General features: G+C 38.7%; 2 protein-coding genes across 7 annotated transcripts in view; one reads left to right on the forward strand and one right to left on the reverse strand.

Annotated features, from left to right (window-relative positions):
- The first annotated feature begins 1,330 nt into the window (after positions 1–1,330).
- psmd6 (proteasome 26S subunit, non-ATPase 6) lies at positions 1,331–9,313 on the forward strand. Its single transcript, XM_007895182.2, has 8 exons — positions 1,331–1,564; positions 2,438–2,643; positions 3,547–3,692; positions 4,478–4,697; positions 6,987–7,095; positions 7,260–7,428; positions 8,629–8,706; positions 8,984–9,313. Exons 1-8 carry the CDS (start codon positions 1,420–1,422, stop codon positions 9,078–9,080), a joined length of 1,170 nt encoding a protein of 389 aa, XP_007893373.1. The 5' UTR covers positions 1,331–1,419; the 3' UTR covers positions 9,081–9,313.
- A 4,816-nt stretch (positions 9,314–14,129) lies between these two features.
- The window catches only part of LOC103179772 (ataxin-7), a 67,259-nt gene continuing 58,387 nt past the window's right edge, over positions 14,130–23,001 (reverse strand). For 4 of the 6 annotated variants that reach the window (XM_042339739.1, XM_042339738.1, XM_042339742.1 and 1 more), the window contains 7 exons: positions 21,662–21,744; positions 20,558–20,823; positions 19,761–19,829; positions 18,608–18,803; positions 18,090–18,211; positions 16,371–17,364; positions 14,130–14,688 (listed from right to left, as the gene is read on the reverse strand). In XM_042339739.1, coding sequence (XP_042195673.1) covers positions 14,671–14,688; positions 16,371–17,364; positions 18,090–18,211; positions 18,608–18,803; positions 19,761–19,829; positions 20,558–20,823; positions 21,662–21,744 — 1,748 coding nt within the window. In that variant the 3' untranslated portion in view covers positions 14,130–14,670. The remainder of the gene's footprint in view (positions 14,689–16,370; positions 17,365–18,089; positions 18,212–18,607; positions 18,804–19,760; positions 19,830–20,557; positions 20,824–21,661; positions 21,745–23,001) is intronic. The other 2 variants (XM_042339740.1, XM_042339741.1) reach the window with 2 other exon arrangements.

Raw genomic sequence — 23,001 nt, forward strand, 5'->3', positions numbered from 1 at the left:
AGGATTTTCTGTAAAAGTGAATGTGACTGTATATTTGTAAGCAAATGCAGCAGAACAATTTTTAGAATACAGTAATCTTTAATACAAATCCATATTTGAAAGGAAGGAGCATATCAATAAGTGTTTGAATTCCTAGAGGGTATGAAAGATCTCTCTTCACAGATAAAGATTCAAGGAATCATTGTTGCAGCAAGCCAGAAATATTTTACTCTTTTTATTCCATTACCCCTTAGGTCAAATAGGTGCTTTACAATGTTGAAACATTTCAGTGTTTCACACCGTCAGCTTCTTTGATTGTTCTTACATAGGCAATCCACAATCCACACTTAATCCACATTAGCAGTGTCCCACAAATACCAATGTGGTCAATGGCCAATTCAAGCTTTTAGGTAAATTGAAGAAGGAAATGGAACTTCGGATGACCTGATTTTCTCCTTTGGGTGAAGGTTGAATCCCAATGCATTTCCAGAAATAAAAATAGTAACTTGCATTTATATGGTTACATTTCACTTTTATATAAAAATGAGAAGACAGGCGCATAAGTGCAAACTAAGAAGAGAAAATTCCTCAAGGGACACAATGATTTATGTACAGGAACATTTGCCTGCAGAAGGATAGAGGCGAGGTAAAGATGTTGAATACTCAATAGTTGTGGCTTGCATTCCTGTAGCTTGTATGCCCCATGGAGACATCCCCCAGGAGGTAAGAGTGGGTGCGGTGAAGTCAACACGATAGGATTTGCACGGTCTGTAAAAAAGACACTGGGAACCTGTTTAGGATGACACGGGGAGGGAGGGTAAAAATTCCACTCAGCAACAACAACAAATTACATTGGTACAGCACCTTTCACGTTGGGAGGACGTCCCCGAGGGCTGGACAGTCAGGGGTTTGGACCCGAGCTGGAGGTTGGCATCAGGAGGGGTGGAGAGTAGGGGAAGCATAGAAAAACCGGAGGAGGCCATTCAGCCCTCGAGCCTGTTCCACCATTCTATGGGATCACGGCTGATCTGTACCTCAAGTCCAATTGTCCACCCTTTCCCCATATCCCTTAATCCCCTGACCCAACAATAGCTATCTATCTCCGTCTTGGAAGACGTGAATGGATCGAGTCATAGACCACCGCCTTTTTGGGGAGAGAGTTCCAGATTATGTGTTTTTGACTTTGGCGATGTTGGCCATTCCTCACATCCCCCGAATCTTCCCGTATTCCCCACATCCCCATCATTTCCCCCCCCCCCCCTCCACCCCCACCGACGCCCTATTCTCTCTCCAGTGCTGACCGGTGGTGGCGCTGCTGCTGTGCTGTACAGCTCCGCCAGGCGGCGCCGCGGCCGGGAGGCCAGAGGAGTTTGCGGGTGGGAGGCGAGGTGACGGCGGGTGGCAGGCAGTGAGCGGAGCCGAGACGCGGGGGGAGCCAAGATGCCGCTGGAGAACCTGGAGGAAGAGGGCCTGCCCAAGAACCCGAGCCTGAGCATCGCGCAGAGCAGGTTCCTGCTGACGTTAGACGGACACCGGCGCGATGAGGTGCTGCGGGGCGAGCTGATGGACGCCGTGAGGGACAACAGTGAGTGCGGGGCCGGATCTGCAGAGTCACGGGAGGCCCCGGCTCTCGGCTGCGCTGGCGGGCCCGGGCCTAGCGGGCAGGCCGCGGGGCCCGGAGCTACTCCGACCCCCGCCCTTTTCTCCTGGTCACAGCCCGGCGGCCTTTACCTGAACACGAGGCGGTTCAGGGAGGGATGAGTTCTCTCCCCTCCCGACTCCCCACCTGAATCCAGAGCAGTTCAGAGTTTTGTTTTAAAAACATAAATATATATATTTTAATTTGCATATTTTTTAAATAAAAAAACCGCCCGAGTGGGAGAGTGAAAGGGGACTCCCTCAGCAGATGAAGGAGGAATTCCCCATCTGGTCACCTCTCTCTCTCTCTCTCTCTCCTGGAAAAGAGAAGGGATTATCTCTCTCTCTCTCCAGCAGCAGTGTCCTGGTCAACATCAGCTTTGGGACTATGTTGGGTGGGTTTGGGGACATCAACACGTCCATATCTAGTGCTTCTGGGTCATTCATATTAAATACTTAAGGAATTTCAAAATTTAGAATGCAAGTTAGATCCCCTTATTTCTTACAAAAGGAAACTTGATCTCAGCCTGCTTGCTCAGATTTGCATGGGTGTTTGGTCGTTTTGAACTAAAAATTAGTTCTTCAATGGGAATTTGTAAAATGTATCAGGTAATGCAGATTAACTCAGCATAAAATGGGTATCAGGAACCTTGATTATCTCAGTGCCACGTTACTGCATTCATTTACTGAATCAAGGGGGGTTAAGGGGAGAGAGAGAGAGACTGGCTGTGTTTTTATAATCTCTTGTAATTGTGTATTTTCTGTGAAGGATGAGGATGAAGAGTTTCTGTTCCTTAAAACCCAATGGTTTGTTTTACAGACATGGCACCATACTACGAAGAGCTATGTAAAGATCTAGGATGGTCAGTTGACACAGATCTCCTGACAAAAATGAAAAAGGCAAATGAGGAAGAACTAAAACGTCTGGATGACATACTAAAAGATGCAGAAAAGAACCTCGGGGAGAGTGAAATCAGAGACTCCATGATGGCCAAGGCTGAATATCTATGCAGAATTGGTGACAAAGTAAGAATAATTTGCAATGTGCTGCATATTATCCATCCAGTTTCCAATTGTATAATTAGGCAGTGTCAGAAAAAAATAAAATGGGTATATCTTTAGGTTACCACACTGCAATCTACAAGAGCAACATCTCACTGCAGGTTACTCATCCTAGAGGCAATGGTTAGTCTCTTATCAAGTAATTGAGGCAAGGGCACATGTTATACCAGCTATGCCCAAGTTAGTTTATTGACTTAACTTAACTGTTAAACTGCCTGCAGCCTCTTGTCTCTATGAGCTGACTGGTTCTGTGGATCTTTAGCTCACTCACTGGGATATTGAAAAGTAGAATAATGACAAGTCACCTCCGAAAACAAGTATCAGAAAACAGATTGTTTCAAATTTTAATTTCACTCATTCCAGCAATTTATCCTGTGCAGATACCTAGTTCTGTTCCCACCAAAATATTAGCTATAATTTATTTTACAATGTGGGCTTATACCTTTTATTTTGCCTCACTCTTGAAGTTTAATTTGATTGATGGATGACAAAAATAGAAGGAGCTATGATAACTTGTTCTCAAAGAATCAGATATGTGTAGGAGCTGGATAACAGCCACTAAAGTAATGGCTTGGTCATCCTTGCACAGGAGCCAGATTTGTTTGGGTTCAATCCAAGTGAATAACTGATGCAAAACTGATGAAGTCTGCCACTTTTTATTAAAATAACTGTACATTTACTTCAAATTAGTTAATTGAACCATTCTTTACTTCTAATATTAAAGGAATCAATTTACAGTAATAGTTCTGACAGAAAATGTAAAATGTGTCAAGCTCAGTGATGAATTGATACATGTACACTTTTGAATCTTTTGTGTTTGCAGTATTCTGTTTGTGCCAGCATATTAAAATAACATTATTTTTAAAGGAAGGTGCTTTAACTGCCTTTCGGAAAACGTATGACAAAACTGTGGCTCTGGGACATCGCCTAGACATTGTCTTTTATCTGCTGAGAATTGGCTTGTTTTACATGGATAATGATCTTATCACACGTAACATTGAGAAGGCTAAAAGGTATTGTAACATTTCTTTTGGTGGTGTTTGTATATTGTATTTTAAATTATGCGCATTGTTTCGCCTTCCCACATTCTACTCAAAGGCTATATTACTTGCTAAGTGAACTGACCCTTCATAAAAGCTTTTCTGTCGGTAGCCTCCATTTGCCTAATTAAGGAAATATTTTGTTCTCTGCTGAAATGATTGTACAATATACAGTACTATCCAAAACCAGCAGTGTATGCTGCTGATGTCTGTTTTGGCCTGTGTGAGTCTGTTGTGGGACCTCTTGTTTAATATTTTTACAAATGATAGCTAGTTTGGGACACATGTGCATTCGACTGCCAGGAAGGTGGAAGGCAAACTAGATGGACCTTGGTCTTTTTTCGTCTAGCATTTCTTATGTGTAACTAAATGTTGAAAATTTAATGCAGAACATTCATTCAGTTGCCCAGACATAGACAAAACATCAGGGGCATTGTTGGAAATCTAACTGTTTGTGTGTGCTTCAATCACAGCTGCTGATATTCAGCATGCAAGAGGTGTGGGGGGGGAAGGGGTTACAGCTTTTGCATTAAACCATGCAAGAGAGATGCTGAAAGTGGCTTCCTATCCTTCAATAAGATACAGAAAAAAGGATGTCACCATGGGCTGCTTTTGAAACCCCTGTAGCAATGAAAAACAAAACAGAATAGGCAGCAGATTCTAAAACTCTACCGAGGTACCAAAAATATTCAGTGGTCTTCTAATATTAAGTACATTTGGTTTTGACAGTCCGACATACTACATGGTTTCTCTTGCAGCTTAATCGAAGAAGGCGGTGACTGGGATAGAAGGAATCGTCTCAAAGTTTATCAGGGGATGTACTGTGTGGCAATTAGAGACTTCAAGCAGGCTGCTGAGCTGTTCTTAGACACTGTCTCTACTTTTACTTCCTATGAACTCATGGATTATAAAACCTTTGTAACTTACACTGTTTATGTCAGCATGATTGCACTGGAGCGACCTGACCTTCGTGAAAAGGTAAGAAACATAATTCTGGAGTGCAGATGTCTGGCACTAGTTCTAATCTAAATGACAGATTTGTGGATTTGTTCCATCTATGGCTGTAGTCTTCTAGGTAATATACAGTCAGGATTCCCTTAATACATTCAGACTTGGTGATCAGTCTAACTTCTGCTTGAGGTTGGAGAGACTTGTATACTTGTTCATGTCGCACAACTTTCTATTATACCATATAGGATTTTCAATGAGGAGGATTAATTGCCTTTCAAGAGAAGCACAGGTTGTAAAGCACTGCTCTTTTAAGTCCTCAAACCCAACTGTAGACAATCACCCATCATAAGATGTGCTTAACAAGTGTTTGTTGATGGTATTAATTATTTGCAGCAGGCATTTTCCTCTTTGACTGCATCTTTGATCATATTTCTCTCCCCGACTCCCCCCAATCCCTCCTGAATCCCACCCCCAGCAGCTTGGATGCAAACCCTTGATTGCCCAGTGTCCTCTTCGACCCACTATATGAATGTAGTCTGTTGTTTTAATCCTTGCAACCTATTCCTCCTATCTTCCAGTGTAAAGGTTTGTTTTGTTTGTCTTGCTGCTTGAGTTAGAAGGGTTGGCTTTAAAATTCTCATCCAGACGATCTGCAGGTGACGAGTATAATGCACTGTAATAGATTGAACAATATTGAGTTATAGTCCACTGACCTGAAATTTATGGAGGGTATTACAGGTGCATGTATATCTCACGTGAAATACAAAGCTAATCTAAAGCACAGGAAGTAGGAAAATCATTTTGGAATTAAGATTTCTGATGCTAGATCTGGAAGAAAATTTAGTAATTGGAATTGATTCCTTGTTAGTTATGAGTTGAATGTTAATTATTTTTATGTTGCATTAATTTTCTTTCTTCCCCATCTCATGGTGTGGAGAATGGGTTTGGATTGGATAGTGCCTTATCACGTCTTCGAGACGTCTCAAAGTGCTTCACAGAATATACTGTAAAGTGTAGTGACTATATTTTGTGGGTGAAATAGATAGTTCCAGTTAGATCCAAATGGCCTCTTTCAAGACTGTAAGCATCCTATAGTCCCTCTTGAAGGAATTAGCGTGCTGTCTATTGGAGCAATTCATTTTGCTACAACACTTTACTTGATTGTAGCAGCTCTTAGTATTTTTAATCACATTTCCCTTCCTGTTTTCTATATTCCTTAAAGCCCTTGTTCTCCAAGTATCTATTTGTCTGCCTTTTAAACACCTCAATTAATTCTGCAAATGTAACAAAGCACATATGGGTGCGAGAGGGATGCCTGATCCAGTCTGCTCCAGTGCTTGTTTGAGGAAATAAATGACAAACACGGTTCATACACAAATATATTTTAAGAGCCATTTAGAAGAGTGATTGACATTTGACTAACTGCAGAGTTAATTTCACTGTTTAAAGTGATGAAAGAAGTGATGAACTCAGCTTCCAAACAGCTTTCATAAGGGATACTATACTTATTTTTCTTCCTCTGGGAGTCCCTGGTGTTGAAGCAATTTTTTCAACTTTGAAGTATACATTTTTGCTACTCTTTAGTGTTCAGTTTTTGGAGTTTATATCAATATATTTTGGTATGACTTTGAGATTTCAGTATATTCTATGAACTACACGACCAGTGTTGGAATATCAATAGATTGAGAAGTTGAAAATAGCACTATGATGTGGTATATTTCCTTTTAATGTACCCTAACATTTTTTGCGTATTAAACGGTTATAAATTTGAGATAGTTAGTGATTGATTAAACAGGTTATATTCCAATCCCCCAGGATTTTTTCATGACAGATATGGTCTCTTACATCTCCGAGAATGATACCATCTGAAGGATTGTTAGGCATGTTTTATAGACTCCACTCAACTAGATGAGAAGTCAGGTTAATATAAAATTACTTTGGATCAAATGATATTTTAAATACATTTTTGGATGTATGCTCAAGTTCTTTTTGATCCACTGCCTAACGTTAAGTCTGTTATATATTTAATATAAATGTTTTAGATTTGAATCATTCCCAATAATTGGTATCGTCATTCTATGAACACTACCTTGTGACCTCAAGTATTAAGGGGGAAAAAAGCAACCTGGTTTACTGAACCTCGGCTACTGGGGTACCTAAATAAGTGAAACTTTTGAATAAGTCCCCGACAATTCCAGTGTTTAAAATATGCATCATTTGTTTAAACTTTTGGGGGGATTTTTCTCAATACAAAAGAAAGGATTTTGTCTGTAATTTTGCAAGAGTGCTAACAGAATTTTTTTAATGTAAATCTAGGTTATCAAAGGTGCAGAGATTCTTGAAGTACTGCATAGTCTTCCATCAGTCCGGCAATACCTGTTTTCACTGTATGAGTGTCGTTACGGTGTTTTCTTCCAGTCTCTTGGTCAGTATCTGTTTATTTAATGTTTTCATTCATCTCTTGCTGTCATCATTAGAAATAATTTAAAAGCTAAAGATACACAAGAGATGTGATTCTGAAATGACTTCAAATTCTGATTTTTGAGAAAAAACATTAACGAGTATCTGTTATTTGTTTTTTTTCTCTAGCAACTGTGGAACAGGATTTAAAAAAAGATTGGCTTTTTGCTGCTCACTATCGCTACTATGTACGTGAAATGAGAATTTTAGCATATAGCCAGTTGCTGGAGTCTTATCGTTCATTAACACTTACTTACATGGCGGAGGCCTTTGGTGTCAGCGTTGAGTTCATTGACCAGTAAGTCACTTTTCACCTCCTTGTGGTGCAATAGCACTCTTGAGATGCTACCTGTGTGAAGGATGCTACCTGTGTGAAGGATGCTACAAGTTGTTGTTGCACGTGTTCAGAAGCACTTTGAGAAATTGTGAGTTTTTAAATGTGTGAAACCATACTAAACCCAACTTGTTTATTCTATATCTTCTATCTTCTCAAATGTACAAGCTGGAATCGCAGGTAAATCAGACCATCTGTATTATCAAGCTGCTAGTTAGTGATATGTACTTGTCTGCCCTTACACATCCATTTTCTAACAATATAGGCACATGACGTTTTGGTGGAGGCAGTTAATCAAGTTGTAGTGATTCAAACCAACCCGTATTTAGAACAGTTCTAAACATTTTAGGAATTGATGGATTCCATTTAATAGGTGCGGAAACATCTTTGTGATGACTTGGTTGGAATATTATTATGAATTTCTTCACACTCACTTTACATTGGTAATGCCCAGCTCTGACTTCATGTTTCATCTGCTCCTGTCATGGGGCATTTTCAGCTAATTGCTGCTGTTAATTGATTCATCTCAACCTGCTGGTATTTAGTTAGTATTTGAAATCCAGAAAAAGAACTTGGTGATATATCAGCAAAGAAGTGTTTTTGATGAGGCAGATTGTGTAATCATTTTTGGTAATAAAGTAAAGTACCAGGTTATTCTACATTCTGGCTGTTGACCTTCATCTTGTGCTTTAATCTCTCTGAGTTCATCAGGTTCTCGGGCTGTTCCTCGATGTGGTGCCACCTAGCTCCAAAGGGTTCACTTGTCATCTTGAGATCCTCCTAAAGCTGTTCTGACCTTATGGGGGATATGGACATGCTGATAGAATCTCAACGGTCCAGGCAGAATATCAGCTGACACCCCTGCTCTGGCTGATGTACATAGCTAGAAGCAGTCATGGAATTATCAAGGTGGATTTAAATCTTTCTTCTCAAGGAAGCTTTTCCAGTAAAGCATTGGTTTATGCTTAAGGTCCTTGACCCACATAGAACTTACTCTGAGAAATCAATGAGATAGCTTCCTTGTTTCTACCCCAAATTAGAACCATCGTGAAAGATTTGACTCAACATCAACAGATTTGACTTCATGCAATTGTAGAAGAGACCAATGTTTGCATGATATGTATTAATTTTTACTTAGTAAAATTGTTTGAAATTGTTTTGCAGGGAACTCTCACGTTTCATTGCTGCTGGCAGACTACATTGTAAAATAGATAAAGTGAATGAAATAGTAGAAACCAACAGGTATGTAAATGAGAAAATAGAACTCCACAACTGCTTTAAATGTTAGATTGTCTTGCTGTTAGTGCGATGAATTGTTTCAGTAATCTTGGCGGTTCCATAAGGGAGTTAACCAACTTTATACTGTGTCCGTTGAATGACTTATTTTACCTTAAGCACATCAATACTTCAGGTAAAATAAGTGCACCAAAACCTACTGCTTAGGTGGTGCACTTCATATACATCTTTACTATTCTAATTTTCATTTGTTAGTTTGTAATTTTGGCATTCATTGTTGCAGGCCTGACAGTAAGAACTGGCAGTACCAGGAGACCATAAAGAAAGGAGATCTGCTGCTGAACAGAGTCCAAAAACTGTCGAGAGTAATAAATATGTAATCTGTTTAAAGGGTGTTATAAAATGGCCCCCGTGTACACAATGGCCATATAGGTTTTGGATTGTTCTAGTTATTTCTTCAAACTTGACCTTCAATATTTTACAAATCATGGGTTTAGTTTGTGGCATTGTTCTTAAACCTTTATGTACATGTAGTCCAAACTTTTCCAGTTTACTACACAGTGTAAACAATTTGAGAAAATGTATATAATAAATGCCTAGAGCAATTTCAAAATTGTGGTTGGTGTACTTTTAAAGGAGGTTCTGTACTTTTAGTTACCATTCATTACTGCAAAGATTGTGCACACTGACATTGTCTACTGCCAATTGTGTGGATCCCACAGTCCCTTTACCTCGCTTCCTCCCTTGCCTCCTTCAAGGCCGGTCGCAAGACCCTCCTCTTCGATCGTGCCTTCGGTCACCCTCCCATCTCTCTGCCTTCCCTCACCCCAACCCCACCCCTCCCCTATGCTCGTGTCCTGAACCCTGACTGTCCAGCGCCCTGGGACGTCCTCCCGACGTGAAAGGCGGTCTATAAATGTAATTTTGTTTTTGTTGTTGCCTAGGTTTTGGTGCACTTCATATACATGGAAAAGAATCAATTGTTGCAGCAGTTCCAGTAAGAATAATAAGTTGCAATTATATAGTGCCCCTCACGCATGGTAGCGTCCCAGAGCTCTTGATAACGAGCAAGGGGGCAAGGGAGTGACCATCAGCACGGTCAAAAAGGAAAGCCTTTAGGCGGGATTTGAAGGTGGGGCACAATTATCTTTATTCTGATTTGACATTGGATGGCACTAAATACAAAATAAAGAAATGTAACTACTTTAGTAATGTCTGGATAGTTCAGACGATGCTCTATTCAGTACACAAGGTTGATGATTAATGATAATGTTGGTTTTCAATCATTTCAAAGAGATGAGGGAGGTTGATTTTAGTGTGGATAGATGTTAGAATTGAAAAAAGAGTTAGTGATAGATCTAGAAAACCTATGAAAGTACTCTTTGTCGGAGCATGACTGGTATCCAGCATTTGAGGCCAGAGAAATTGCATAATTTTATATAGATTATGTGCAGTTAGTGAATAATACACTAAATTACAGAAAGTGTTTAGTTAAAGATAAAAATGTTTGTGTGAATTGAAGTCGGCAATATTGTTACTTTAGTTTAATTATACCTTTTGTGTGTTTTTCTTTTGAAATCCCTAAAAGCTTTTTGGTAATTAGAGAAAATAATTTTACAGAAAAGTACAATTTGAGGGGTACCTCATGTAATTGTTTTCTATATTGCCTTCTGTGAACAAATATTACACTTCTATTTAAGTTAATGAAAACAGTGCAACCCTTGTATTTGTTCACTAAAAAAAGTGTAACATTGTTTTGAACTTGACAAAAAGAGCATTAAAAACTTCTGTGGAACTTGACTAAGATAGTATTGAACTTCTGTTCAACTCATCCTTCAATGGAGTTTTCTACTTGAAACCAACATTCGTATTAAAATCTAAAATTTTTAATGCAAGCATGAAACATGCATTTGATTTTTTTAAAAATCAAGCTCCACATACAGTATAATTATATGAATACTGAGAAAGTGCTTTCCTCTACACCAAGTACCTACAAGATATTCTCTTTAGATCAGGAGGATTTGTTCAAATTTTGGTTGAATTATGAGAAAATGGTTTGAGAAGAATTTCAAGAATGGATAGATTATATATTGGGGTTCAAGTCACATCCAAAGTGAAGGTGTAGTCATAATAAACTGATCAAATAGTCCTGCCACCAATTATCATTATCTGAATTATTCCAGTCACCATTCAGGAGGGAATAGCACTAATGTACACTGACCTGTGGAGGGAAAGGAAACAAGGAAACAGGCACATTGAACATTTTGTTTCACAACCTCCTGAAGAAATTAACTTCTTGTGGTTGCACTGGACAGTAAGCAATTTTGTGGCACTTACCTGCAAGCATCAAAGTTCAAGCGATAACAAAATACAATTTCCTGAACTCTTGAATCCAGTAAAGTAACAAATCTATACAAGTTAAAACTGATGTATTAGACGGTTCAGGTTAGTGCACTCACTTACTTCGATTTAAATGAAATCCAATTGAATAAGTGTATAATTCTGTCCTAAATTGTAAGCAAATAAGCAAAGACTAAGTTTGTTATAAATAACAGTATAAATTATTTTATTTACAGAACTTGTTACAAAACAAATAGACTATACATTTTCAAATACCGAAAGATTCTGACCCATGACATTTGTTCATGAATTATACAGCAGCCAACACAAAGTCCAGCTGATACCATAGTGATCAGGTGCGCTTGATTATGTATACAACTTCTCAAACTATTCACACTTTACACAGGAGGTTGCTTTTAGAACCAAGCTCACATAAATGAGCAGAAGTAAGATGCGCTCAGGCTTACATTCGCATTTGAGATGTGTAGTGTTAAACAATTCACTTTTAAGTCTCTATTGCTTTTTTGTTTACAACTGTTATTCTTTAACAGATAAACCACCAAAATTTCTACTTGACCGGGCTGAGTACAAGGATACTTTTCCAATATTTAGCATCAGTTTTTCTGTGTGTGTTTTGAAAAAAACAGTTGATTTTGCAATATTAGCATAGAAGAGGTTTCCTTGGAGGAAATACTTTTGTAGGAAGACTTTCTCCTAAAACATTGCATTTTGTGACCCTATTAATAATTCACAACAAAAATTAGGAGGTACTTATAAGTGAAATTTCAAATAACTGAAACCAGCTTCCTTTCCAAAAGGCACCATCACCTTGAAAAATAGTCAGGAGAATATTTACATTCCAGTAGTATTAGATACTATGGGTCAAACGCGAAGTACAATTATTATAACTTGAGCCAAGATATATGGCAATAGTGCTTTAGACCTCATTCACTGTCAAAATCATTTAAAACATGGTGTTTCAGCAAATCTATACAGATGTAAAGGCCTTTTATTTTGCTCTTGGCTGGTGGTACAACCAGAAAAATATATACAATCAGTATCTGAAAGAAATTGTCTAGATCATTTCCAAATATTTTAAAAGGAACTTTTTAAAGCACATCATTCCAAATTAATTTTGATAAGGTTGAACCATGAGAATAAACATTAGAAACCACAGGTGGAAAAAGCAAGCTCCTAATCAATAACTGAACATTCAAGACTTGTTTCTTTTTTAAAAAAATGCTCAATTTAAACAGTCATATTGTGAAGCAACTATCAGGCACTTTTAATTTTGACTAAAAGCTGCAAAAAATTATGTAAAAAAAACAAAGCTTAAGAGTTAAGTATGTTTTGATTTTCTTTAGAACGCAATTGTAACATTGGGATTTAGGCAACAAATAAGCAAATTACAGTGAAATTGTTTTCATAGTCTCTCCCCCACCCCCCCCGCCCGCCCCACCCCATCCCCTCCCCCCAAAAAAGCCTCCCAAATCCTGAAATGGACAAAATGTGTTTATAAAAAGTGCCCTATAAACCTTATATTGTAGGCATTTTGCATTATTGGCTGGGCAGTGAATCTCTTCAAAACGATAAAGGTACTTTACCTGTTATTTATTAATCCTAAATAAATAAATACCAGATGATTTCAAAATTGTACCAAAACTGGATATAAGAAAATGGCCTGTGCAAAAATACATATTTAATATGTACAATCAATTTTAACAAAATATGTATTCTGAAATAGGGATATTTCCATACTTTTGTATAATCCATTAAACAAGAAAATTCAAAATAAAGATACAAAAGATTGTGATATACTCTATCTCTTAGTCTGTCATCTATTGAAAGTCGGGGGTAAGAAGACTGCACAAGTTACAACAGGTAACTGTCCCAAAGGAACACGCAAGCTTCGGTAAAAGCTAGTCTTAAAAATATCTACTTGGATGCAAAAGGAATATTGTGCCATTTTATTACAGCAGAAACACCAGTTTTCTTTCCTTTCCATAAATTCTGTGGAAGCCGTTGCAAGGCAAAGGCCTTATTGGTCATCGTCTTAAACTGCTCTATGAGAAAAATTGCATTTGCATTAACAGATGGCTCCTATTACTGTTCCCCTGGCAGTTTCCAACAATGGTTCTACACAAGGATGCTATTTTAGGTGGTAACTAAATTACTTTTGTATTTCCTAAAATTGGTATATATGGAATTAATAAAACGGTCCTCAAAATTCTGCGTTAAGATTGTTTAATGTAACAGAATGTGTTAGTGTTTACTTCATCAAGTTTGTCATACTGGTCACATACTGTTCCTTCTATCGTGAGATTGGGGGAAATGGAACATTTTGAACAAAACAGTAAGTTGGTGTTGACAAATGTTTGCTTCCATCTACTCCCCAAATTAAGAGACCAATAGGGGAAAATGTTGAAAAGTGCCCAAATTTTCAATAAAGTGGTAATTTTTGACATTTCTTTGTGACATTTTCATCTTGTATTCCCTGATTTTACATATATATCCCCTTTAGTCTGTTTGAAGTGAAAATTAATAGTATCCCTTTTTTATAAAATGTGTTCTGGAATAGATGGGATATAATGTATTAGTGCAAAAATACTAGGGACAAAAGATAAGCCAAATAGGAGAGAAAGCAGTGTACGCTAAAATAGTTTCATTTTCTTTTTTTTTCTGCATGGTAAGTGTAAGCTGCAGGTGTCACTGAACTACAGTAGTTGGTACCATATTAATGGTACAATTTTTTCGTACATCCATTTAATCAAACATGATCATGTATAAAGATAAAAAGGTTTGCATCTATACTCCCAAACATGATGCAATTCTCAATTCTTAAACAGAGAGAAGTTGGACTTTACAAATAATTCCTGAAATTATCACTATAAACAATCCAGCAGCTTCTGCTGCACTGGAACTTTGGGTTCTTGCAATTTAAGTTTTAATTTTTTTGTAAAAACTTTGCCAGGACCCCTTCTTCCCTCGAATTTGTGGATTTAGAAGGAAAACAAATCTCAAAATAACTGCCTGCCACAAGTCATCATACTTGGCAACTTTAGTTCAAACAGACACAGTACACGTAAATCTAATGATAAAAATTAAATATTTATGGTTTTGGATACAAATTTCCAGTAGATGTCAAGGGGCTTTGGAACAAAAATGCCCCGTCTTTAAAGAAAGAAGGCTTTCAAACAAATTTATCATTATAATTATACCTATGTTTAAATTCTTTGCAGTTTTGAGTTCAAATCTGCTGCTCTGCAAATGCATCTGTCAGTGGTAAATAGTTTTAAAACTCCACCCCTTGCATAAATCTCATAGATCAGTAGTCATTCTTCTATCAACGTACCCAATATTTAATACTGATTTGAACAGTTACAGTGGCCACAATTCATCCAGACGTCCCATGTCGACTCTTGATTTATCATGTAACTCCGGAGGGTGGCATTTCCATAAACGTGGCTTCAGAAACTGTATACAGCGTTAATTCTACTATACACAGTACTTCCAGACCTGAGGATCAAGGGAAGTTGAGATAACTCCAAGGCCTCTTGCAGTTCAGAGCGCCGGTCTTATTTTTTTTATTATCAAAGGATGTCCAGTTTCTTTCCCCAGAAGCATCGGTTATCAGGGTCTACCCTTTGGCTGCAAAGTGTAAAACAGCTGAATTAACCATTGCATTTACTCGCAACAAATTATGATCTGTCATATGCATTCTACATTAAACAACTCAACCTTGTAATTTTTAATAATTTATGCACTAGCCAACGAGTGGGAAACCAAAATTGCTGCCTTTGTGGGTATCAGGTCCCCACTGATGTCACTCCATATACTCTGTGACAATGACCAGGAAGTCAGCCAATGTTATGAAGCACCAATGGAGTCAGTGTACACAATTTGGATTGTTTTTGGTAAGTATCAGGGCCCACACACCAATCAAGCTATCAGTACAATGAAGCTCATTATAACTAGGTTCCACTGTACCTATTATTGGCTAAATACTCATGGAAGCAATAGACATGTGGGAAAATAGAGAGGAGTACAAAATCTATCCTGGCCCACAAATGAGGTGCTTGATTCCAACATTTCTCTTCAATCAAATAAATTTCAAGTGCTGTGGAAAATCCCACTGGGATTTTTATATGAATAAGTTACACCTGCACTCTGCAGGAAGAAAAAGGGGGAAAAAAAATATTACAAATTTGGTGAATTGCAATTACTGCAATACATGCAATACTGCATTTCCTCCAAACATGTATTCGTTGGAATGCTGAACTCACAAATCTGTTATATGCCCACTGGTAACAAGGTTATACAAAGGCCACAACTTGTCTGATTAACCAGCATTACCTTTTCTTTCAGCACCATTGGTGGTGACCAGTGCTGGTGCTTTGGGAGGGGAAAGATCATGGCATTCATGGGTTAATGCTATTGGGAAATCACAGGCACTTATATCCTGCCTTATATTATACATATATGGCTTCCAGTAGTGGAGTGATGTGGAGAAGGAAGACAAATTTATACTTCCCCCGCTCCTGGGAGCATTGACTTGGAGCCTCGATTCAGCCAAGCTCACGTGCAGAGCTCTGAAATCAAAGTTGCTATTAAAGGTCCGGGTTCGTTAATAACATTTTAAACTTTCCCTTGAAAATTCTTGGCTTCCCATTTGCGCCATCCAAGAGCTTTCAGAGGCGATTGGGGAAGATAGTTGGGATTGATCATATACTGAAGCAGTGTGAATTAAACACCAGTATCAAGAATGCAGCTCCAGCACAATTATGCTGGCTCAATCAAGATTTACACTGCAATGTTGTATTAAATCACCTAAAATACAGTATAAATATAGCATTGATTCTACCTTCTGGAAGATTTGCACCTAATAATGGACAGCTTTTATAGCCTCTAAATTCTTCAAAACACAACCCTTTTTTCCCTTCTGGATATGTTTATCAGCTAACAATCACAGGAAAAATAGTTAGAGATGTGTTTGCCATGTTTAAAATGCAACTTTAAAATGCATCGAGACCAGATAGGAGTTGTAGATGTACAGATTTAAAATTTCAAATGCAAAGGTTTGGAAAGTCACCATTCAGCCAATTTATTTAGGAAAGACCTTGTAGGAATCCAAACATTTGTAAATTATTTAGACAAGGGGGCAGATAAGCTTGATCAATCCAGTCCAGAAATTTATCAGGTGAAGTTTTATGCGAAATTCTTCTATTTGCCAAGTACAGTGTAAATCCGTAAATCTGAAATCTAAGCAACCAGCACGACAAAAGGTTCTCCATAAGCCCTGCAGTTCGCCCTACCTCCTCAATATTTCGTACCTGATGTAGAAGAGAATTGCTGGAAAGTCCCGGTGTTCCTGGGATCATGCTGGCATGTTTTGTGTGAACATTGTTCACCATAGGCGATTTGGCGACCTTGTTCGGTTTGCTACCACTGTTTATGGTGCTTGAACCTGGCGTGCTTTTCCGCTTTTTCCCTTCCGGCTTTTCCAGTGGAGTATGTGGATGTGAAAAGCCACCGTGTGAATTTACAGTCTGGTCGTTTGAGTGATGGACAAACGGTCCCAGCGAAAGAGTTGAGTCACTACTGTTCATCACTACACTCATCCGCTTAATCGATTCTGCAGGGGTCCCCACATGAAGTCCCCTCCCTGATTGGTCGTGTTTGAGACCTAAAGAGTTCATCTTGTTGGTACAGTTATGGCCAACATTATATGCACTGCTGTAAGATGAAGATGAGACAGATGAGTGATAAGAGGTCCCCAGGTTCCCAAAATTCATCACACAGTTTTTCTTCAGAGACTCTGTGGAATGAGCAGAGGATGAATGCAGTGGCAGTGCAGAACTATTTTTTCTTTTCTTTCCAGAACTGCTGCTGTTACTGTTGCTGTTACAATTACTGCTGGTAAGTGAAGGATCTTTAGGTTTAAAAGACTTGCCGGGTTTCATTTTTTGAGGTTTATTAAATACAGGTGAGGGAACTGAAGGAAGCCCAGAAGGCATCGCAGAGGGTGAAGACACGTGTCTAGATTGCATACAATAAGCAGGGTCCATGACGCCCAAGGCAGCAGGGTGAGCATTTAGAGTAGTCCCATACGATAACACGGATTTACTTTCAACGGATGATGTAAATGGAGAAGAAACCAACACTGGAGATGTCATCAGCGTTGATGAAGATGATGATGACATTGATGTCGGGGAAATAAAGCCTGTAGCATTCACACTATAATGTGGCACTGGAGAGGAGTGCATGCCAGCGCTCTGTGGATTTGACTGTGCTGATACAGGGCTGTCTACTGCAGGAGGAATTTTTCTGAAAGTGAGGGAAAGAAAACAGGAAAAAAAACTCATTACAGTCAGGAATTCATTGTTCAATACACCTAGTGTGCTTTCATTAGAAAGAAAATTCAATTTTTAAAATATATAAATTTGTTCATTATCATTCTTAACAGAACACTTAAACACTTATCATGAAAGTCCCATTGACCCTTGTGTCATTGTTAGATTGAAGGGAAAACAAATAGTATATTGAGAGCATTTACAAACCAAAACATCCAGCAAAAAAAGCTGCAATTAAGTTTTCCACGTGTGCTGATTACTATTGATATCCTACTGATGAAATTGGACATCACACTCCACATTTTTCTCCATTGATGAAATCAGATTTCAGATGTCATATTTGTATAATATTCAGTGACTGAGTACAAGTTACAAGGGAAAGGCGTGGAGAAAGAAAGGCGTGCTAGTAGGACAATCCAAATCAGAATCATTTTGGTTTGCATAGTTTCATTTCTTCCCCACATTTACACTTCACTCCTACTAGCTACACAGACTTAATTCCACTCCTTGGTTTGTCCAACACAAAGTCCCGTTGATCAGAAAATAGGCCTGTGTTTCCCATTGTCAGGTTATGTTTCTTACAGGACCCCAGCAATACTGCTACACTTAAACCCTAAAATGCTAAATTTTGCCAAAAAAAATCATTAAAAATCACTAAAAGGCTGGAATGAGGAGACCTTTTTTGTTATAAATACTCACTTCCACATCTGTGAATTAAGATGCTTTTCAACCATGGAGCTAAGTGCACACCGAAAGTGGTCCCATCGCCTGTCAAAGACAAAGCAGCCTCGGCCTATTTGGCGGTTTCCAAAGGTGCAAAACTAAAGCAGAACAAAAATGGGTTAGCGAGGAAAGAAAAGGAAAATAAAGAGTTCTTTAAGATCTGAAGAAACTAACAACATTGGTGCAATAGTCATCACTAAAGAATTACCAGAGTTCTGGTTCAAATCACAGATTTATCACTAGATTTTTAAACAGCATACAACAAGAATAACAACAAATTACACTTGTATAGCGCTCTTCACATCGGAAAGACATCCCAGAGTGCTAGACAGTCAGGGGTTTTTGGACCTGAAGCAGGCTGGTTGGTCAGTATCCGATTGTATAGGACCTTTAGCAAAAAAAACAACCCTGACAAAAAAGTCTTTCAACACATTTAATGTAGTCAATGCACACTGATCAAGTTTTATATTCTATCAACTATTTGCCATACTCACAGCTGCTGGTCGAGGGTGATGTCCAGAATAGCAGCAGTCCAGTTTTTCCGTAGATTCTTCTTTCTCGTCACATTCTCCCTCATCGCTGGACAACCTGGACACTGGCTCTGATGCCAGCAATGAGGGGTGTGAAACTTCATGTACTGGTGTACAGTCAGTAGTGGTGTTGCTACCGCTCTGTGATGAATTTGTGAGCCTTCGCAAATAAGACACAAAACAAAAATATAATTAACAGGCAGAGAGAAAGAAAAAAACACATTTACCACATCAGTAAAAGGTAGTGATAGAAATGTTTCTGATGCCATTAAAAAGGCACCCTGTGCAATCTTGGGTCATCCTGAGCCAACAGAGTCCATTCAGTACAGATGAACTTCACTTTGGGAGCACCTCAGTGATAAGGAGAACTTGCTTCAAAGGCAACTTTTTCAGTCTTTCCCCCTTTCCCACTTATTTTTGTCCACAAAACATAGTCAATTCACTTTACAGTATATTCTTTGAAGCTCTTTGAGACATCTAGATGGCATGATAAGGCGCTATATCAAATGCAACAATCATTATTATTATTGTTTAAAGTGGACTGTGACCAAAATCCCAAACTTACCAGTGAGGGCAAACTCACTGATGAGGACAAAACAAGCCAATGGTCCTTAACAGAATGTTTCCACCTTCCCATAGTTCACAAACAAAAAAAAGACGCATTCCAAAACAACTGGGCTTATTTGACTAATTATTGGCAAACTCTGGGTGCTGTTCCACCACTGTAAACCAAGAATTATTCTACAATGTTTTGGTAAAAGGAGTACAAGAGCCCTTTGACAGTACGTCCGTAGTGCAAGTAGAATATGCAGCAGCAACACTGAATACCAAATATTCAACACTTGACTTCTCATCACAATCATGGCCTTTGACGAGCTGCATCATTCATTGACTATTTATGGTATTCAGCAGCTTACACCACATAATACACAGAATACACCATCCTGGGACAAAAAAAACATACCTGTACCTGCTAAATGGCAGGTGGATGGGATTGTGGTGGGAAAGAGTTAAGTTACAAATCTGCGTTATGAAATAGAATTAAGCAATGAAACGGGATAGCTTTTCTCACTATTAGCAAACATAACAAGTACTATAGCAAATTGTCAACTTTTACCTAGTATTTGAAGAGTATGACTTGTGGCAGACAGCAAGATTCCTGGTTTGAGAACAAGATGCAAATTTCCTAAAATTTACAGTACAGAATTACATATGCTTATTATACTAATGAATATTGCCCATTATAAGCAGAAAATCTTAAATATACATCAACAAAAGTGCTATAAAATGTGTTTTAAATTTGTTTTAAAAAAGCACACCCAAACTGAATCAGGGATTTTAAATAGAGAATTAAAAACATTCCAATGATTATCAGACTGGTCCCTATATGCCACTTGTGTATATAGTATTGAGAATTTTTCATGAGACTCGAATTACAGTTTGCTAGTTGTTTGTACCTAACTTCAGTGTGCATTATTCTTCCCTCCCTGTCTTTTTTNCTTCCCCACACTATGAAATACCTTGTACACATACAAAAATGCTGTAGAAATACAATGCCTAGAGCTCCTGTAATCACTTTCCACAGCCACCATCAATGTTGCATTGTGGCAGACTCCTAAGTATTGGATGAAAAAAATCATTTCCCCATCCCCCCTCCCATGCAGAATCACTTCAACATGCCTCCTATGGAGCATCTAGATGCCTGGATGAAAACAGTCCACAAATGTCATGGATCTTTGGGATCAAAATGAATGGCTTTTGGCTGTAAGTCAACTGTTTGTACTATCCAAGCTGCAATCAGAATCTCTATGTTTGCTGGTTTGGCTCGAAAGAAAACCCACATCCTAAAACAAATCTCTTAAACCTTATGAATGAAAACAAATAAAAACAAAGCATTTAAAAGGGTCAACCTACCTTGGAAGACTAGAGTTGTGAGGTTTGGTTTTGACAGGCACCTGCTGTTTTACATCCGATGTAAGATTTCCATGGGAATTCTGGTGCAATTCCTGGGAAGATTTCGATGGTGAGGGATGCAGTTCCCTGAGAGGGGGTGCCTGCTGATGATGCTCAGAGTTTCGGTACGATTCTTTTTCCCTGGGTTTGTTTTTGTGCTCAGCCAACAAAAGGTCAAAGAGTTTCCTACGACCTGGTACCGCTCTCCGCTGGCTCAAGGAATGTGTCTGCGATTTCCAAAAATAAATGTTCAAATTAAAGCATCGCACAAGTGAATATGTGCTTTCATTGTTCAGTTTTGAAAGCGTACTGCAGTAAACCTCACCAATGCTGCTGAAACATCAAACTCATGACCAATAACCTCCTGCACGAGGCAAATCTCTCGCTGATCTGGAGTGTTGCCGTGTCTTTTATAGGTTTCGGTTGCAGGTCTAATTCCAAAATTTATTTTCTCATGTAATGAGAATCCAATGAATAAAGTAATTTTGTACTCGGGTTAATCTTGATGTGTGTCGAACATTTTTTATTGAACATATACAGTTTGCTCTGGTCTGGTGTAACATGTTCAAGGAACAATCAGCAGGTAGACAGGAAAGAATAAAATCTCTATGCCATCAACACCAGGATTTTAAATTGTGCTATTGTAGAAGGGTGAACTAAACGCAAGAACTACACTGAGGAGATAGATGCTGAAACATCTTCAGCTGAGTGAAGGACAGCTTCAGTGTTTCTGAAGCAGATACATTGCAATGATTCATCCTTTGAGAACAAAGGTGAGATATGGTAGTAGGAAAAGGAGAAAAAACAGACCACAGTAGGGTGGTTATCTAAATGTGGATTGCTGGAGGTGGTGTGGGGGTGAAGAGAAATGGCCTTTACAAAACTTGAGCATATAAAACTCTTTTGGAAGATAACACTGATCTAAGTCAGTATCCCAAAATACTGTGCAACAAACAAACCAGGACGAGTGTTTACTTTCTATGATCTAAGCAACAAGCAGCTGTTTAAACAACAATATCTAAGTGGAAAAACATGCTACAAACTGAAAGTCAATCAGTAACCTACCTTGCATGTCAAAGATCTTGTACATGGTTTTTTAGTTTCAAGGTCAACAACACCACAGTGTCGATTAGGATCAAACTCTCTTTCTATTAACAAAAAAAACAATGTTTGCAAGCATGCCCATTACAGGGTGTATTACACTGCTGTTGACATTCATTTTTAAATAGTTATAGAAAGTACTTTTTTTAAAGAAGAGTAAAACCAATGTGAATCAATTGACAATCAAGAGTTACAATCCAAAAACTAAAATGAATTGCAATTCTGCCCAGGAAATCTATGGATTTTATTTATTTCTCTAGGGTATTCCAAAGAAATAATTCCACATATAAATAACTTTTAATTCAGTGTAATCCCAAAGGGTGGAAATTTCACTTTGCCTTACACATAGTGCCTTTGGCAATGCTGGCTGCAAGCAAGATTGTCCTCATTTTTATTGTGCATTGCCAAAAGCACTACATGCAAGTGTTACAGGAATTTCAGGCACCCGGATACTAATAATGTGGCAAACATACACACAGAAGCCTCAACTCCCTGCTCACCACACTTCCCAACTCTTTCCTCCACCAGCTGCAGACTATTCAGAACTTTGGAGCTTGTGTCCTCTCCCGCACCAGGCCCTGAGAGCCGATCACCCCACTCGGTCTCACTGGCTCCCAGATGGATTGAGTTTAAGATCCTCATCCTCACTTTTCAAGCCCTCCACGGTCTTGCTCCTCCCTACCTCTGCGACCTACTAAAAGCATACCATTCTGCATGCTCCCTCCAGGCCTGCTTCATGTACCCGTCCTGCCCACCAACCATCAATGGTTGGGCCTTTGGTTTTTCAGCCCCCATCCTCTGGAACTCTATCCTAGAGTCCTTCACCTTGCACCCTCCGTTGCCTCCTTCAAGGCCCATCCTCTTTGACACTGCCTTCGGTTATCCTCCTTCAGTCACCTCCACCATCCTTGCCCTCCACCCTCTTGATTCTAACCCCTAGCTAGGATGCAAACCCTCGACCATCCAGCACCTTGGGATGTCCTTCCCACGTGAAAAGCACTACATAAATTGAATTTGTTGTTGTTTCAGCTGCTATCTCAGTCTTGTAATAATATTCAAAATTAATGACTCAGATGCACGATAATGTAACATATACTCAACAGATAGATGACTTGAGAGCCACAGTATACTGAAATATCCTTGTGCAATTGACCAGATTAAAAAGTTATTTAAATTCTGATATCATACGATGGTTTATCAAAATAAAATTATCTCCATTCAAAGATACGTAACACAGAGTAATGAGTTGTTCAGCTATTAAGAGACGTCCTCCCGACGTGAAAAGCACTATATAAATGTAATTT

Source organism: Callorhinchus milii, unplaced genomic scaffold, assembly GCF_018977255.1.
Source record: "Callorhinchus milii isolate IMCB2004 unplaced genomic scaffold, IMCB_Cmil_1.0 Scaffold12, whole genome shotgun sequence".
NCBI classification, from domain to species: Eukaryota; Metazoa; Chordata; class Chondrichthyes; order Chimaeriformes; family Callorhinchidae; genus Callorhinchus; species Callorhinchus milii.

Bases quoted from the DNA above. Each gene is read 5' to 3' on its own strand.
- psmd6 (XM_007895182.2), top strand. From the start codon at position 1,420: ATGCCGCTGGAGAACCTGGAGGAAGAGGGCCTGCCCAAGAACCCGAGC. The intron at 3,693-4,477 runs GTATTGTAACAT...TTTCTCTTGCAG, and splicing joins AACATTGAGAAGGCTAAAAG to CTTAATCGAAGAAGGCGGTG. The intron at 7,096-7,259 runs GTCAGTATCTGT...TTTTTTCTCTAG, and splicing joins TGTTTTCTTCCAGTCTCTTG to CAACTGTGGAACAGGATTTA.